The sequence below is a fragment of the Mesoplodon mirus genome (genome assembly GCF_964341445.2).
Source record: "Mesoplodon mirus genome assembly, chromosome: 20".
NCBI lineage: Eukaryota > Metazoa > Chordata > Mammalia > Artiodactyla > Ziphiidae > Mesoplodon > Mesoplodon mirus.
In genome coordinates, this window is record NC_138996.1 from 20,001,995 (window position 1) to 20,018,904 (window position 16,910).

The window sequence follows — 16,910 nt, forward strand, 5'->3', positions numbered from 1 at the left end:
TGTCACCGCCGGATCACTAAGAGAACGCAGGAATCTCAAGGAGAACCAGCCTTCCTGCTCTGAGCTGGGCGGAGGCTCACAGGCGCAGCGTGGGCTGCCTGGCGGAGGACTCCCGCTGGAGTTACTACACACTGCCTCTCTGGGGAGGAGGAAGGAGCAGAGAGAAGGCCACAGGTGTTTTTCTGGGGTCTTCGCGAATTCCCCCCAACCAGGCCGGCGTCAGGTGATGACCTTGGTGCGGGCTCCTTGAGGAAACACCCAGGTCAAGGTGCAAGCCTGTTGCAGGCAGCAGGAGAAAGGGAGGGGACTGACTGGGTCGTAGGCTGTCATACTCTCGGTTAAAAGATTTTTAGCCCGAGGACTATCTCGAACTCATTCTATCTCAGTGAATGAGTCACTTACTGGAAACGGTGTAAATACAGGTGTAATACTGGCCTGCGGAACCCCTCACTGTCCCAGCGTGGAGGAAGACCAGCTCTTCCCACTCCAACTGTTGTATTCCTCTTTCAGAAAACTAAAGTTCAAGGGGGTTAAGCCATTTGCCTGAGGCCTCAGTCGAGGGACTGAGCAGGACCCAGAACCCGCTGTCAGGACTCCCAGTCCGGCTGGGTCGTGCGTCAGCCTCCTCCTACCTGCAAAAGTCATGACTATCTCGGTGCCCACGCAGCTTTCGGAACGCGTCTCGGTCCTGACCTCATCATTCCCCTCCGGACCCCTCGCTTTCCTTCCCCCCACCCCGCCCCTCCAGCTCTGGGGCTGTACCCTCCACGCCTCTCTGGTCCTCTCAGGGTCTCGCAGAGCAGGTAGGATGAAGGGACGCAAGACAACTACATACCTAGGAGCACATCATGGGAAAAGGAAGGCTTTAGACACCGAAACTCGCCCCTGCAGAACCCCGTGGGCCCTCCTTGGAGAGGGGTGGAAAAGGGCGCTCGCTCGGGGGTCGGACGCCTCCAAGTCTCGGGCTGGGGGCGGAGCCTCCGTCAGGAGCGTGAGGGAGGGGCGGGGCGTGGATCTCCGGGAGGAATCCGGGGCCAGGGAGCGCGCCCGCCGGCGGGGGGCGCGGGGCGGCGGCAGGGACTCCGGAGGTGAGGCTGAGGCTGGGCGGGCGGCGCCACCGGAGGCGGAGGGGGCGGAGCTGTGCTCGCAGCTGCCACCCGGCCGCCGGGCCCAGGCAGACGACACCGCCCGCGGCCGGGCACGGACCGCGCGCTCGCACTCTCCAAACAATGCTCCGAGGCGCCCGGCGGGGCGGCTGGCGGCTCAGAGACCAGCGGCGAGGCCGGGGGAGCGCGGCCCCGAGGTGAGCCCGCGGCGCCTTCTCCAAAGCCTGCCTCTTTTTGTTTGGCAAACGTGGCCGCAGAGGGAAGCTCCGGGGGAGCGCGGCGGTTACCGAGCGGGCGACCCCAGTCGGCGTCCCCCGGGGTGACAGGCGGCCGCTGGGGGAGGGTGGGGCGTCCGGACCGCGTGCGCCCCTGGTTGCGCCCGAGGTGGAGGCGCCGGTCCCGGAGGACCGGGGAGCCGGAGGGGTGTTTTCGATTCATTCGAGAACCGCGCTCTTTCGAACGGGGAAACTTTCCTCCGAGTTCCGGCAAGGGAACCGACTGTTCTGCTGGTCTCGCTGGTCTGGCTGCTGGGTTTGGGGCAGGAGACCGGAGCGCTTTGGGGATTGCTATTGTGGAGACTGCCTTTCCGCGGCCGCAGGATTGTCAAAGTAGCAGAGAGGGAGAGACCGCCCGCGCGCCTCGGACCAGGCCCCCGGGGGTGATGCTTTGGGGCCCCAAGTTAGTAGTTGCCTCTTAGGCAGCCCCGAGTTGGATGCCAGCCTGGGGGTCTCCAAGGGGAACGAGACGATGCCTTCTTCTTCAGCCGTGGCAGAGCCCTATGAAAGGCTACTGTGGGCACGTTGTTAACCTTTGCTTGTGCTACCGCTTCCCCAGCCACACACACGCACACACACACACACACACTCACACACACTCACACACACTTAGAAAATAGAACCTCTTCACTGAGAATGGAGGCAGGGCTGACTCTGTATATTTCTCTCAGGTGAAGCTCAGCCAGCAAGCACATGGCTTTGCAGAGCCGATAGCAAAGCCCAAAGGTCTAGGAGGGAGGAGTTTTGCAAGGCGTCCAGCCCAGAGTCAGGTTGGGAAGGCCCTATAGATCATTGGCCTGAACTGTCCTTAACAACCCCTTCCCCTTTTGAGCCGGAAATTTGACAGGAAGCACTGGGAAATTGTGCGGTTATTTCGCTATCATGGGGTCTTGTGGAACGCGGGTATCTTCCTTACTGGTTTAGACTAATGGGTCTAACCCACAGAAACCACATTCCTACTGCTAAGATTAGATTACATTGCACTGGAGAAGGAAAAAAGAAAATTAAAAGTTGAGTGAATATCATGACTTACCCTCTGTGTGTGCGGGGGGAGGGGGGAGGTAAGGCTGTCACTTTCTCCTTTCTGCCGGGGCAACCTCTGTCAGTGGAGTGTTGAAATCCAGACAAACACTTTCATAAATAGTTCTCCTTTCTGGTGTTGCAATCATTTAATTGTAATATAGATAATTTTTTAGATGAATATTTTCTGGAATTCTGTCACTTCAGGGTAAGGTGTGAGCAACTTTCGATGCAAGTATGAGGGGCATTTTGAGCCCAAAGATTTCATTTTATGGTTCTGGTCACCATTCTTCGGATTCTTTTTCCAGTGGGGGTGGGTGTGTGTCTGACAGCTTCGATCTTGCACATTTTAGCCACAAATCTGGTGCAGAAGTTTGCAGAGGCAAAGATATTTTATCATGACTTGGATCAGAAAGAATGCTGAGATCTTTTTCTAATCTTACACCGCTGCCTCCCACTGAAATGGAGGAATTTGCATAATTCTGGGGGCTACCTCCCCTCGGAGGCAAGGAATGTGGGCTGGAAAGGTGCCATTCCCAGGCTGTGGAGAGCTGGCACCGGCAGGCAGGCAGGGCTCCTGCTTTGTGAGTGCCACTTGAGTTTTCCACCATCTTTTACTTAAAACAAATTGGATATAATTCCAAGCACAGAACCTCTCTAGACAGAGAGGATCCTTTCTGGCTTGATGTAGTGATAGATTCTGTTTGCTGTGACTGAGAAACCAGTTTTAACAGGATGTGTAGTGAGTCAGCGATGGAGAGGAGCTCAGGGCTTTATTCTGTTCTCGTCTTCATTCTTTTTTCCTGAAAAACCTCTCCAGTGTCTGAGCAGTTGTGTGGTAGAAGTTGTACTCACCGTCAGAGAATTTCAGAGCTGAGGATGGGAGCAAGGAGAGTGCTCATGAACTGCTGAGGGGTTCTGGAAGCTTCCCGAACGTTGGTAATCCAGAGCCTACCAAAAGTCCCAGGGCTGGAGTGGGCCATCTGCGGCACAGGAGGGGAACCTCCGGCACCAAGCAACCATGACAAGTGTGGGTCACTTGCCTGTTGAGCAGGAGATGAGGCGTGGCTACCCCAAGTGGCTGCTTTGCGAATCTGTAGGATGCCCCCCCCCCCCAGTCCTCAGATAGCCCAGCCCTGTGAGGAGCTGCAGGAAGGAGCCGAGCGCACACAGAACCGATTCCCAAGCTCTCTCCTTCCATCCCACCTGGGGTGTGGGAGCCTCTGCCTGCAGTAGAAGAGGGGGGCCAGGAACCCCAGGAAAGGACCTTCTCCTCACCTCGGGGCAGTGGTATGGAGATTTGCCTTACTGAACACCAGAGCACCTCCTCCACTTTTTCCTCTCCCCACAATCTAGCAGCAGAGCCTAGAGCTCTCCGTGGCCTGGGATCGTAGGAGAAAGAAAAATCCTTGTTCTCCTCTGCTTGTTGAAGCTTAGTGACCTCTTCTGGGAACTTGGCAGGGAATGAACCTGCTACTCGGGTGTAGCAGGAGGAGGAGAACCTAACTTGCAATCATCTTGATGCATGAATCCTAACAACGGTCACAAACTAAAAGACAAATACTTGTCTTTTATTTCAGAGAGTTCATTTAGCTTAAAGATGATGCGGTGGGCTTCCTGGTTAACTTTGGAGGGAAAAGAGGCCAATATAGCTTCAGCGCTTGTTGAATAAGCACCCCTCTCTGTGAGTGTGGGAGACCAGAAAGAGAGCTCTTCCCACAGAGATTCTGGAATGATCTTTGGGGCTTCTGGCTCATTCCACCTGGTTAGTCCTGTTGACGGTATGGAGAGCATCAACCTCAGAGCCAGCTCTCATGGGAGGAAAGTGGAAAGCAGATCCCAGGGCCAAACCCTCCCTGTTTAATGAGAGTGTGTTCACTGTGGATTCTTCAGGACGATTTTCTCCTGAACGCTCTCCTTCTGAGGAAGTCAGTTCATTTAAATGAGGAAAGAAGAGCCAAAGCAGCAAACAGATAATGGCAAGCAACTCAGTATAAAGAGTGAGGTGATGAGTGAGGTGATAATGAGGAGCTGCCAGCAAAGTTGGCTTCTTTTTCTAGAACCCCCGAACTCTCTGTGTCTGTGGCCAAGTCTTAGTTGATGTCGCTGCCTTTCTTTTCCCATCTGTAAAATGGGGATGACAGCTACCTGACGGATGTTATTCAGGTTAACTGGTTAAAATCTGCAACCCTTCGAGTTCCCCCTCGATGGTGAATTTACTGAGTGAATTCTGTGGTGCAAACTCTCAGCCTTCAGTTTTTACTGTCAGAGGCAACAAACTCTTTCAGCAAGCTCACTGCCTCCCCTTCAGGGACCTCGTAGGGAAAATAACTGTGATCATCTCTTCCTTCTGTTGTAGCCTAACCAGCCCTAGACCACAGGGCTGTTGTGACCATGAATCTCTCTTTCGGTTTCCCCCTGGCCCTGCAGCTCTGGCTGTATTGATCTCACTGAGCCCTGGATCGAATGAGGCATACTAAGAAAGGGGGGCCGGGGAGGGCGAATTCCCAAGATGCCAGACCTCCCGACAAAGGTCCCTGGGGGGCAGACCGGCACCCCACCTCCCCCCTCGCTCACGACTTCTGTCTCCATATCCTCCCAAGTATGGGTTACAGTGCTGATTTCAGAGCCCAGGCCTGCCCCCCCCCACACACACATGGTTCTTGGTTAAAAATTGTGGCTTATCTTCCAGAAGCCACGATTTTTATCTGCTGTCCTACTTGGTAGTTCTTGTTTCTCTGGGGCAGAGTCCCAGGCTCGAGACCCCTAGCAGCAGGGGAGGCATGGGTCAGCCACAAGCTTCTCATCGCCAGCCCTGTGTGGTTTCTTCCCGTTAACTGCCCCCAAACCTCCAAGAGCTCAGGAGTTTAGGGGACTGAAGTATCTTTTACACTCTCTACTCATGCAACAGAGCTGTGTTTAGCTTTTACGGCTTTTCTAAGGCCACACCACTAGAAAGGGATTAAGAGCCTCGTGACAAATGGGTGAGGGCCTCAGAATAAATAGAATATTCCTCTTTACCTCTTTCTCCTCCTTCCCCCCTGCTCCCCACTCTGCTCCCCAGTCACGTCGTCAGACTCGAATTGATCATGCCCCCGTCCTCTGGCAGGGGGGATCTCTGATGAGGCAAGTGTTCTGCCTTTCCAGGAAGCCGCCCTGTGAGCCCCATCCGCCTCCCCTGAGCCCACGCCAGGGAGCCAGGCGCAAGATGAACCAGCACCCCGCCCACTGCTCAAGATGCACCAGACCATCCCAGTGAACCCTGAGAGCCCGAAAATGTCTGCGTGCAGCGACTTTGTGGAGCACATCTGGAAGCCCGGGTCCTGCAAAAACTGCTTCTGCCTGCGCACCGACCACCAGCCGGCACCTGGCCGCCCCCAGCCCCGAGCCGGCAGCCTGCCCCCTCCGCCTCGCCTGCCCCCCAGGCCCGAGAGCGGCCGTCCGGAAGATGAAGGCCTGAGCAGCTCGCCCTACTCCAAGCCCACCATTGCCGTGAAGCCCACCATGATGAGCTCCGACGCCTCCGATGGGTGGACAGAGGCTGGCGTGAGTGCCGACATTGCGCAGGTGAGGCTGACTCAGCCCCGTGGTATTTTTGTGGTATTTTTACGAGGCTGCTCCTGTTGTAACACCGGTGACTGGCGGGAAGCCAAGGAGGGCTGTCCCAGCAGGACTCCTGCAGGGTGGCTTCCTGTTGGCTCGCCCCAAAACTGCTCCTTCCCGACTACCGCCCCCTTTTCTCTCTGCCCTCCTTTCTCTCTGTCCCTTTAGGCTGAGAACCATCAATGCAGTCCCCCCAAGTTCATTTGAAGACTGTATCAGGGCACACCAGAATGAAGCTTTTTCTAAAAAGTTTAAAAAATTTTTTTTATTTAATGGATCATTTTAAATATATACAAAAGTAGCAAGAATTGCTTAACGAATCCCATGCATCCACCACCCTGCCGCATGAGCTTGAACAATCATCAACTCATGACCAGTCTTGTTCCGTCTCTACCCCTGCCCCGACCTTCCCTTCCCCACCTGGGGTTTTAAAGCAAACCCCACATACTGCATCATGTCAGTACCTCTTTAAAAAATAAAGTCTTTATACAAAATATCATTATCACACTGAAAAATGTCAGCAGTAATTCCGTAATGTCATCCAATTCCCAGACAGTGTTCATATTTCCAATTTGGAAGCTTGGGTTTTTCCAGCTTTGATCTAGGATTACTAAAGACAGTTACATCCTTAGAGGTTAGACCATTCTGCTCACCCCCAGGTGACCCTGACCAAGGTGTGATTATTTAAAGGGCACATGGAACCTGCTGCCTCTAGACATGTCTTCTGGGAATCTGCATTTCTGGGGCATATTCTAAAAACTTAACTAGTTTTCCTTAAAATATCATAGTGAGTGGGTCAGGAAGGGTGTGTGAGCGTGTGTGAAATCAGAGGTCAGTTTTAAATCAAGGGAGGCTTGACTAAGGTGAGCCATCTCCTGGGGCTGCATTCAGCTTCCTGTCCCCTTCAAAGCCGCTCCATTTTGCAGAAGCTGGTTACACCCATTCCCCAGGCCTTTCTCAATACCTTTGACCTTCACAGATGAAAACCAGGGACTCTTTCTGTTCTGAATCACCTTGGAAAGGAGCCAGAGGCCGACCCTGCCTTGAGGCTGCTTTAAAAGTGGGGACTAAAAAAAAAAAAAAAAAAAAAAAAAAAAAAAAAAAAAAAAAAAAAAAACCTCTCTTTGGGCTTCCCTGGTGGCGCACTGGTTGGGAGTCCGCCTGCCGATGCAGGGGACACGGGTTCGTGCCCCAGTCCGGGAGGATCCCATGTGCCGTGGAACGGCTGGGCCCGTGAGCCATGGCCGCTGGGCCTGCGCGTCCGGAGCCTGTGCTCTGCAACAGGAGAGGCCACAACAGTGAGAGGCCTGCGTACCAGGGGAAAAAAAAAAAAAAAAAGTGGGGATAGGGGAGACTAGAGGGGAAGGAGGAGGGGACAGTGATTTCAGTGATGGGAATGACCACCCCACATCACTGTCTCTAGCTCGACTAGTCCAGCCACTTATGCAACCTCGGCTGAGGTCACTGCCTGTAACTGGGAGAAAGAGCACGGCTCAGAGCGAAGTAAGGGAGCTGGGACCCAGCTCGGAAACCGGCCCTCACCCTGCTGCTCTCTGACCCCACCACCCACCCGAAGTGTTTTTTTTTTTTTTTCTTTTTTTTTTTGCAGTACGTGGCCTCTCACTGTTGTGGCCTCTCCCGTTGTAGAGCACAGACTCCGGACGCACAGTCTCAGCAGCCATGGCTCACGGGCCTACCCGCTCCACGGCACGCGGGATCCTCCCGGACTGGGGCACGAACCCGTGTCCCCTGCATCGGCAGGCGGACTCTTTTTTTTTTTTCTTTTTTTTTTTTTGCAGTACGCGGCCTCTCACTGTTGTGGCCTCTCCTGTTGCGGAGCACAGGCTCCGGACGCGCAGGCTCAGCGGCCATGGCTCACGGGGCCCAGCCACTCCGCGGCATGTGGGATCTTCCCGTACCGGGGCACGAACCCACGTCCCCTGCATCGGCAGGCGGACTCTCAACCACTGCGCCACCAGGGAAGCCCGGCAGGCGGACTCTTAACCACTGCGCCACCAGGGAAGCCCTCCAAAGTGTTTTTAAAAGCTTTATGACTTCGTTTTCTTTGTGCTGTGACACTGTTATCAAAACACTAATGAACACAAAGCAAAAATTAAACAAAACCCCAAACTCTATTTCGAAGCCCTTGGGAGAACTTATCTCGTCCAGCAGTTTCTAGGGAGAAGGCAAAACGTTCTTCTTTGACGTTTTTTCCCCTCTACCTCACAGACCTAAGCCAAAAGAATTACAGACGGGGGTGAGGAGTGCAGTGTACGGGAAGCCCCGTGGCTCCACGGGGCCCCAGCGATGACGAGAAGGCTGTGGGGAGGTCAGAGGGTAGGCGCGCTAGCCGCCTGCTTCACGGTGGCTTGGAAGACAGTTTACAGTGTCATGGCCCTGCCCTCTCACTTTCTCTCTCTTCCTTTTTTCTCTGACAAGGTCTAACGTAAGTCTTTTAACCTTGGGGCTGTGTAGGTCATCTGGAGACGAGCCCCCGGCAAGCTCCCCCTCCCGAAGCAGGAAGATGTGCCAGTAGTTTACCTGGGCAGCTTCCGAGGCGTCCAGAAGCCTGCTGGGCCCTCGGCCCCGGCAGACGGGGGGCACCCTCGCTGCCCCCCTGCCTATGCCATGGTCGGCCTGCACAGCCTAGAGCCCCGGGGGGAACGGAGTGTCGCCTTCCACCCAGTGAGCTTCCCCGATGAGAAGCTTGGACGAGAAGATAAACCCACGATTCCCTACCAAGAGCTGACCTCCCCTCAGGAGAGCTTCCGCCAGAAACTGGCTGCCTTTGCTGAGATGACCTCTGGCTGCCACAAGGGCCCCAGGCCCTACCCCTCTGCACAGCCCCTGCGGGAATCCCTGCCCTCGGAGGATGACAGCGACCAAAGGTGCTCGCCCTCAGGGGACAGCGAAGGGGGAGAATACTGCTCCATCCTGGACTGCTGCCCTGGGAGCCCAGGTGATCAGGACGCCTCACAGGCCGAGGACTCCGGGCGCAGACAGGGCTGCAGGGACTGCTCGCCGGCCTGCTGGGAGCAGGGGATGTGCGCGAAGCCAACCGAGGAGGAGAGGCGGGCTTTGAGCTTCCCCAGGGAGTGCCGCAGCCAGGGCCCGACAGAGAACCCACCCCGCCTGGGCCCCAAGAAACAGTCCCTCACCTCAGAGGCCGCCAGCTCCTCGGATGGCCTCTCCTGCGGGAGTGCCAGTAGCCGCGCCAGCAGCCCCTTGGTCCCCCAGCACGAGAGCGATTCCTGCTCCCTTATGAAGGCACCTGGGCCGGGGAAGCAGCAGGACTCTGGCTGCCACGGGGTGGCCTCCAGCAGGTGCCTGGGGCTGACTGGGGAGCCCCAGGCCCCAGCCCACCCCGGGGAGACTGCACAGCCTGAACCCATCTATGCTGAGAGCACCAAGAGGAAGAAGGCTATTCCAGTGCCTTCCAGGCCACAGGCCAAGGCAGAACAGGCGGCAGCTGCCCAGGGCCAGGGCCAGGTGAGGATGGCTAACACCTGGGCTCAGAAAACAGCGTCTGGCTGGAGCCAGGACAGGGAAGGCCCAGAGGTGGCCCCCCAGGTGGCGGCCACCATCACAGTCATGGCGGCCCACCCAGAAGAAGACCACCGGACAATCTACCTGAGCAGCCCCGACTCCTCGGTGGGGGTGCAGTGGCCTCGCGGGCCCCTGAGCCAGGCCCCTGAGGCAGGCGAAGGAGAGCCTTCGGCTGGGCAGGGGCTCAGCTCTAGGGAGAGCCGCCATCATGGTGCCGGTGAGAGCACGCCCAAGGGGAGGCCTGCCATCCCTCCCAAGCTGTCCAAGAGTAGCCCCGGAGGGTCCCCGGTGTCCCCATCGGCCTCCCCCCAGTCCAACCTCAGCGAAGGCAACTCAGGTGTCTCTGGGCCCCAGCCTCCATCCAGGGGCCCCGCTGACCCTGCTTCCTCCTGCCGGGCCAACGGTGTCCCTGCCAGCGACTCTGCCAGGGGCCCTCCGCCCGCCACTGCCACGTCAGCCTTGGACCAGAGGCGGCCCCGGTACCAGACCGGTGCCTGGAGCCGCCAGTGCCGGATAGAGGAAGAGGAGGAGGTGGAGCAGGACTTTCTGAGCCAAAGCTGGGGGAGAGAGGGGGACAGTGGCCCCACGGACCCATGCAATTCCTCCACCTGGCACCGCCCCTGCCCCACAGACGGCTCCTCTGGGCAGAAGAGCAAAGCCGGGACCGGGATGAGCAAATCAGCCTCGTTTGCCTTTGAGTTCCCCAAGGACAAAAGTGGAATCGAGGCATTCTCGCCTCCCCCGCCGCCTCCGAAGTCACGGTGAGTACAGTTGTGTGTGTGCGCGCGACTCCGGGGCTTATCTGGCAGGACCGAGGCCTCTTCCAGAAACCTTGGTCTTTGCCACCTGTACCGAAGCCATCAGGCCCAGGCTCAGAGTCCTAACTCCAGGCACCAGTGTCGGCCCAAAGGCCCTTGTGCCTTTGTGTAAATTTCTGTGACTTGGTGCTCAGCACACAAACCTACAAGCAGTGCCCTGCTTGGGATTGGCTATTCGGAAGGCATCTTTCCAAGAAGCACTGCCAAGCTGTCGCTCTCTCCTGGTGCCCGTCCTCTTATAATCTGGTACTCTTTTTTTCTCTCCATCCCTCTGAAGTGTCTTCAGCAGGCTTTTCCCCCCAAATCCTGAAATTCCCCGTTTATTTAAACATGGAAAAGAAGGCTCCAGGAGGCTATGCTACAGAATCTCAAGAGGCAAAGAGATGGGGAGGCCAAGGAGCAAGGGCTCCTAAATTGTGACCCTGATGGCCATTAGGCTTTGGAGCCAAAAGCAGAATAGTAGGAGGTGCTGCACATGGTTTGGAACCCTCAGATGTGGGTTTTTAAAGAAAAAAATATATATATAGTTTCATGGTAGCATGCTGAAACTCAAAGCTTTCTCCACTGCTTCACTGCTCTCAAAGGCCCGAGTTTAAAGTCCAGTTTAAAGTCCCTCTCAAAGGCCCGAGAAAAATAAATGCCTTTTTTAAGGTATTGAGTTGTGCATGGAATTCAAATTCTGGGGGGGTGAAAATGGCTCTCTATTAGAGCAGAACTGATTCCTATCAGAGAAAGGAACAACCTGCTGCTTTTCAAAAGCTGACAGCCTTTCCGAACAGACTTTTCTTCAGTCGGGTCATCTCTGCTGGTTTTGTTTTAGCTCAAGTGCCTCCAGGTTGATGTCAGAAGCGGGGAACTGACCGCAGGGGGAAGCGGCTGTGACACTTGACTTTGAACATCAAAGCATCACGGGCTGTGATGCGTCCTAGCATGGGCTTTTTCTGGGACCACTACTTTGTTCTGGTATTGAGTTGGGCACCTGCTATGCGGAGTAGACAGCCATCCTCCAGATCCTCGGGTGACCGCAGACTCTTGGGCTACAGTTTTCACTCCCTAAATGAATGAGGCAGCTCAGAAGAGCTCCCATTTATATGGCACTTACTATGGGCCAGGCAGGGAGCTAAGAGACTTAGACATATTAACTCATCTGATGCTCAGAACAGCTCTAGGAAGTAGGAATTACCATCTACAGATGACGAAACAGAGATAGGAAGAGCTGAGTAACCTGCCAAGGTCACACGGCCATACTTGGCAGTCTGCTTCTAAAGCCTGTGCTTCTAAACACCTAGGGCACATCAGCCGGCTTAGGGAGCAGGCAGGGCACGCGAGTAAAACGTGGGCATTGTATCTGTCTGCCTCAGGCCTGGGAAGGTTGGTGGAAAGCGCTGGCTTTGGAGTCAGAAAATCGAGTTCATGCTGTGCCTGTCTCACCTACAGGTTAAGTGATCTTACGCAAGCCACTCACTGTGAACGAGCCTCCAAGTTACTGTCCAAAGTGGGCTAATAATAACCATACATTTGTAGCACCTGTTGTTGAAAGGCTCAAGTGAGATGAGCAGAATCCAATGCACAGATGAGTTATGTAGGCAAAAGCCGCCCCAAGCTGTCGACAGTGGCAGGGACACACACACCCTGCAGGAATGGGCCTGGCCCGATCCCAGGAACACCACCTGAGCCTTGGGGAAGGAACTAAAACTTTCTTGGGTGAGAATCATAATGTTTGGAGAAACCCCGGTCACCCATTGTAACAATGTGACTCAGGTAGAATGTTCGTTAGCATCTGGGTTGATTGAGATCAAGTTTGGGGGCCGGTTTGTTATGACAAAACCACTGGATTATATACAGCTTAAACCAGGTGGGAATCTCAGAGGTTCTAGGTGCCACCTCTTAAAGTTTTTATTTTCAGAACTTTGGGGAGAAAAATCTAGGAAATAAAATTAGCGTAAGGGAACACAGAAAAAAGAAAAGAGCATCTGGTACCATTTAAAATAAATCAAACTAGTATATATATATTCATTTGAGGAAGATTTTTCAAGCATTACCAACATTCTCTTTTGAATCATCACATCTCTCCCATGAGGAGATAAGAGGGCAGGCTCAGGACCATAAATTGACTTCTATTTCTGGAACTCGGTACTGCACGTACTGAATTCCTTTGAGGAGGGTGTCAGGAACCCACAGCCTTCAAACCTAGCCGCATGATGGCACATCAGAGTATTGATGAGAGTGAAGCCCACAGTTGATCCAGTACCGGTACCAGCACCACATTGGTGACTATTGCAGGCTGACGTCAGTTTTCCAAGATGGAAAAATGCTGGAAGGCCTTTGAGTGACATCCCAGGTTAACTTACTTTCTTCACATGGGTCATCTGTTCAGTGGGTCCTGTTTCTAAGGATCAAGCTCACCTGTGAACGAAGATAACAGCTGTCACGCTGTGTACTGTGCACTCACAGCTCTAGGGAAGGGGGCTGCTGCATGCAAGGCGGTGTTATCTTTACTAATGCTTACTTAAGCAGATCCGCCTGCTTTCTTGGGCCATTATGGAAGAACAAAGAATCATTTGCTGACTTTCCTACGGTCCTGTTTTACAAAACTGACTCACTTGGAGGGAAAAAAAAATAGATGTTGAGAGTGGCTTGGCTTTCCTGTGGTCTTGTTTTGAATGGTTGGCAGTAGCTTATCTGTCTGTTTTGAGATATCATCCTCTGTAAACTCCCATTAGGGTTCCTGAGGAAACCCTTGCTGCAATGCCATGTAGGACGAAGGCTCTCAATACTCATTTAGTGCCTGGAAGCCATTTAGAGGTGTTTAAGTATATGCCCAGCCCTCCTCCCGGGCAGGTAAGGGTCCTGGGTCCTTCTTTACCTGCTGCTGCCAAGGCAACCTCCTACCTGTACAAGCTCACACCTACTCAGACTGACTGACCCCACTGAGTCTGGGTCACCCCTGCTCCAATGTAGAGCAGAGTTGGAAGGTGAGGGTCAACAAATACTGCTGGTTAGAAAATGAAAACCTGCAGGAAGGAAGTGTGGACTTCTTAGTTTAAATGTCACGTTCAAGACTTAAGGCAGTTTAATGAGAGCAGCCAGTGCCTGGGGGAGTAATTAAGATGCGAAAAAATCAAATTTATTTCTGCCTTTTATTTCCTTGTGGGTGCAAACTGCGTTTTAAATGACTTATGGCTTTTGAGTGACAAGGTCAGTTGAGGGAAAATCATCTGATTAGTGCAGAACAGGCATTTCACAAAGAAACCCCAAATTAGGCTGGTAGACCTGAACTCAGAGGTGGAATTAGAGGAAAACAGGTGACTGAGAAATAAGACAGGTTTATAGGGTTTTAGTTTCCAAATGGTCTGGCCCCAGGTGAGACTAATCAAAAGAAAGAAACGGGGCTTCCCTGGTGGCGCAGTGGTTGAGAGTCTGCCTGCCGACGCAGGGGACGCGGGTTCGTGCCCCGGTCCGGGAAGATCCCACGTGCCGTGGAGCGGCTGGGCCCGTGAGCCATGGCCGCTGAGCCTGCGCGTCCGGAGCCTGTGCTCCGCAACGGGAGAGGCCGCAACAGTGAGAGGCCCGCGTACCGCAAAAAAAAAAAAAAAAAGAAACTTTTCCCCAAGAAAGCCAGGGATGACTTTGTTTTACAGTTATCACTCATGCTTATTGTAATTTTAACCCAATAGTAGTACTAAGTTCTCCTCCTCCTCTGCAGGGATTCTGGGGGCAGAGACTGAGTCTGTCCTGGACTTCCGTTCATTCCTAATTCCCCTCCCTCCCTCCCTCCCTCCCACATGGCTTCTCAGCAGACAGGTGGTGATGGTGTCAAAGATGGAGGTCTTTTCTGCACACAGAAGTGGCCACGTTGCTAGCCAGAGGAACCAAAACAACTTCATTGTGTGGCCTCTCAATCACATGATCTCTTAGCATGACCTTGAGGATGGGAGTCAGATGAGCGAGATGGGTCATTGTCTCCAGACCCCATATCCAATCTGATGAAACCTCCAAATGCCTTATTCTTGGAGCACTTTCTACTGTAGTGGATTACAATGGGATGGCAACAATTTACTAAGAAATCCCACAGTCTTCATGCACAACAGGTTTTTCTGGGCGGCATTCTGAAGACGACAGTTTGTATTAGAAAGTACTGTATGTGCTTCAAGAATCTTCTCTATGTTTAGCCTTTTTGACAAAACTGAAATAAGTCAGCTGGAGGTCGAGTCGGTCCAGGGGAGGCTGAACGCTGGGCATACTTCAGGGAGAGAAATTGCCCTCCACATGCCCCCCCCAACACACACACAGAGTTTGGCAAACAGAACAAAGCACATGTATCAACAATACAAGTTTATATCCTGCTCCATGCCAGAGGGGAATTACTAGCTGGCCTCTTCCCATGAGTTTGTGGGTAGAACCTGACATGGGACATCTAGTGATGCTGAAGCAGGGAGAAATCAAATTGATTCCCATCTTCCTATTCTGTAATTTTTTAAAAAAATCACTGATTTTCATATATATGAAATACTTACAATATTCTCTCCATTTTTGAGCAGGCATCCATGGTGAAGGTTAGGGATGAGAGATTCTTTATTTTATTCATCAGATATCTACTAATTGCCTACTTTCTGTTACACTTTGTGCAAGGTGCTAAAAAGCCAGTGACTGGGGTTCTGCCCCTTAAGGCCCCTGAGGGTTGAGTTGGTATGAATTAAATCAGCAGATGTGCAAAATGACCATGAAAGGTTCACTCCTGCTTTGATTGCTTTTGATGAGACTGTTTACCAGAGCATCTGGATTCTCACCAGATTCCTTGTTCTATTCAGTAAGGCCAAGGTAAGCTCAGCTTGGTGTCCAGGAGTAATGAAGAAATAGTCCTTCCTTTAAGGTCTTTTGACCTGATACAAGATCACACATAGTATAGCATATACATAACCATTTATTTAAAAAAAAAAAATCCAGATGCTCCTTGAAGGTGAAAAGCATGCTTAACCATCTGTAATTCCAAAATATCCTGTTTGATGCCTGGCACGTGTAGATGCTCAAGAAATTTTTATTCAATAAACAGTAGTAGGCAGAGGCCATACCCTGTTTATTTCATGATGGCCAAAAGCACCTAACTTTATGTTTTGCACATGAAGAAATATTGAAAAAGGAACAAGTAGCATCATTAAATACTTGTATCGAAGTATCTTTCTGATAACCGGGTTTCGGATTGCCCCAGCGCTCTTTTCTTGCCTCTGTTTTGGCAGTTAACGCAGTGTCTTGAACGAAACTGGATTCATATTCATATCTCTCTGAAAGCTTGTAAACTCTTGGGAGTACAGGAACCATGTTTTATACATTTTTCTTTGACTTTCCCATAGGATACCTTGGGACATAGTAGGTATTCAATAAAGGATTATTGAATTAGGGGGAAAAAAGGCCAGAGGGAACTACAGATCTTGGCCTTATTTTTCACTGGACACCCCATTATAATTCTGTGGCCAGCCTTGCTCAATAGAACATTGTCACCCTGAGTTAAAGAAACTGAAGTTAATAATTATTAATGCTTCAAGGTGGGCAAACACCATGAGGGCACAAAGCATCCTTTCATGGATTAATTACTCTCCAATGATTGTACATTTGCTCTTTTTTTTGTTTGTTTTTTTTTAAAGCTGAGCAGGTGTGTGGAGCCCAGCCCTCTCTTGCCACAAGAATGTTCCTTTCAAGCAGTAATCACCTAAGGACTTTTTTTCCCCACCCATGAATTGCAAGGAATTCTAGGGTGTGGTTTAATTTCTCTGAGAATAGATTTTCCATGCTTTCCGAGCTGGGTTGGGAAACAAAAGCATGGGCCATATGATCAAGCCCCCTCTGCCCATCAAGTGATCAAAGGCACTTTGTTCCTAGAATAGCCAGCCTGCCTTTGAGGTGTGGAACTCACCAACTGGTGAGAAATTTTCTCTATTCGTAGTGCAAGAAATTTGTTGTTTGGCGATCATGAAAAGACTTGGGTTTCCGTCTATCAGGGTAGATAGACCAACTACAAAGAATCCTCAGCAGCCATTTCTGCAGCTAATACTTTTCAGAGTTTAAGACCAGAGTCTTCATCCTCTGTGCTAAAATCGCTCATTATTTCTTTCTATTGGCTTTTGGGCAGATCCCTAAAAATGCTAGGTATTAAGGGTGTTCGTGCAGTTCCCATACAGCTCTGTAAAATCCCCTGCTTCCACTAGCTTTTGTCTGATGCCCTGGACAGCTTATTCTCTGTACTTTTTTAACAGGCAGACTTATATAAACAAGTGTTCTCCGCTTCGGGCAAAGGGGAAGTTTCAGATTAAAGACTACTTTAAAAAAATCCTTCCCTTTTTACTCAGATATTTTACTCTCCAGTTAATTTTAGTATCTGTCACTATCAAATGATCCCCCTGACTTCCTGTCAGTTTGGTTTTTAGCCATTTCGTGCCCATTTATGCACGTGCTATAAAAACTTTTCCTAGAGTTTAAAACTTGCGTTTTAGGCCTATAATTGGCGGTGTGTGCACCGTATGTCCCTGAGTTGTAGAAACCCTCCA

The 16,910-nt window shown here is 52.1% G+C and overlaps 1 protein-coding gene across 1 annotated transcript in view; it reads left to right on the forward strand.

Moving 5' to 3' along the window:
- Positions 1-1,185: 1,185 nt before the first annotated feature.
- PRAG1 (PEAK1 related, kinase-activating pseudokinase 1) overlaps positions 1,186-16,910 on the forward strand; it is a 48,724-nt gene continuing 32,999 nt past the window's right edge. The window contains exons 1-3 of the mRNA XM_082608599.1: positions 1,186-1,303; positions 5,549-5,968; positions 8,480-10,311. Of these exons, the coding sequence (XP_082464725.1) occupies positions 5,639-5,968; positions 8,480-10,311 (2,162 nt within the window). The 5' untranslated portion in view covers positions 1,186-1,303; positions 5,549-5,638. The remainder of the gene's footprint in view (positions 1,304-5,548; positions 5,969-8,479; positions 10,312-16,910) is intronic.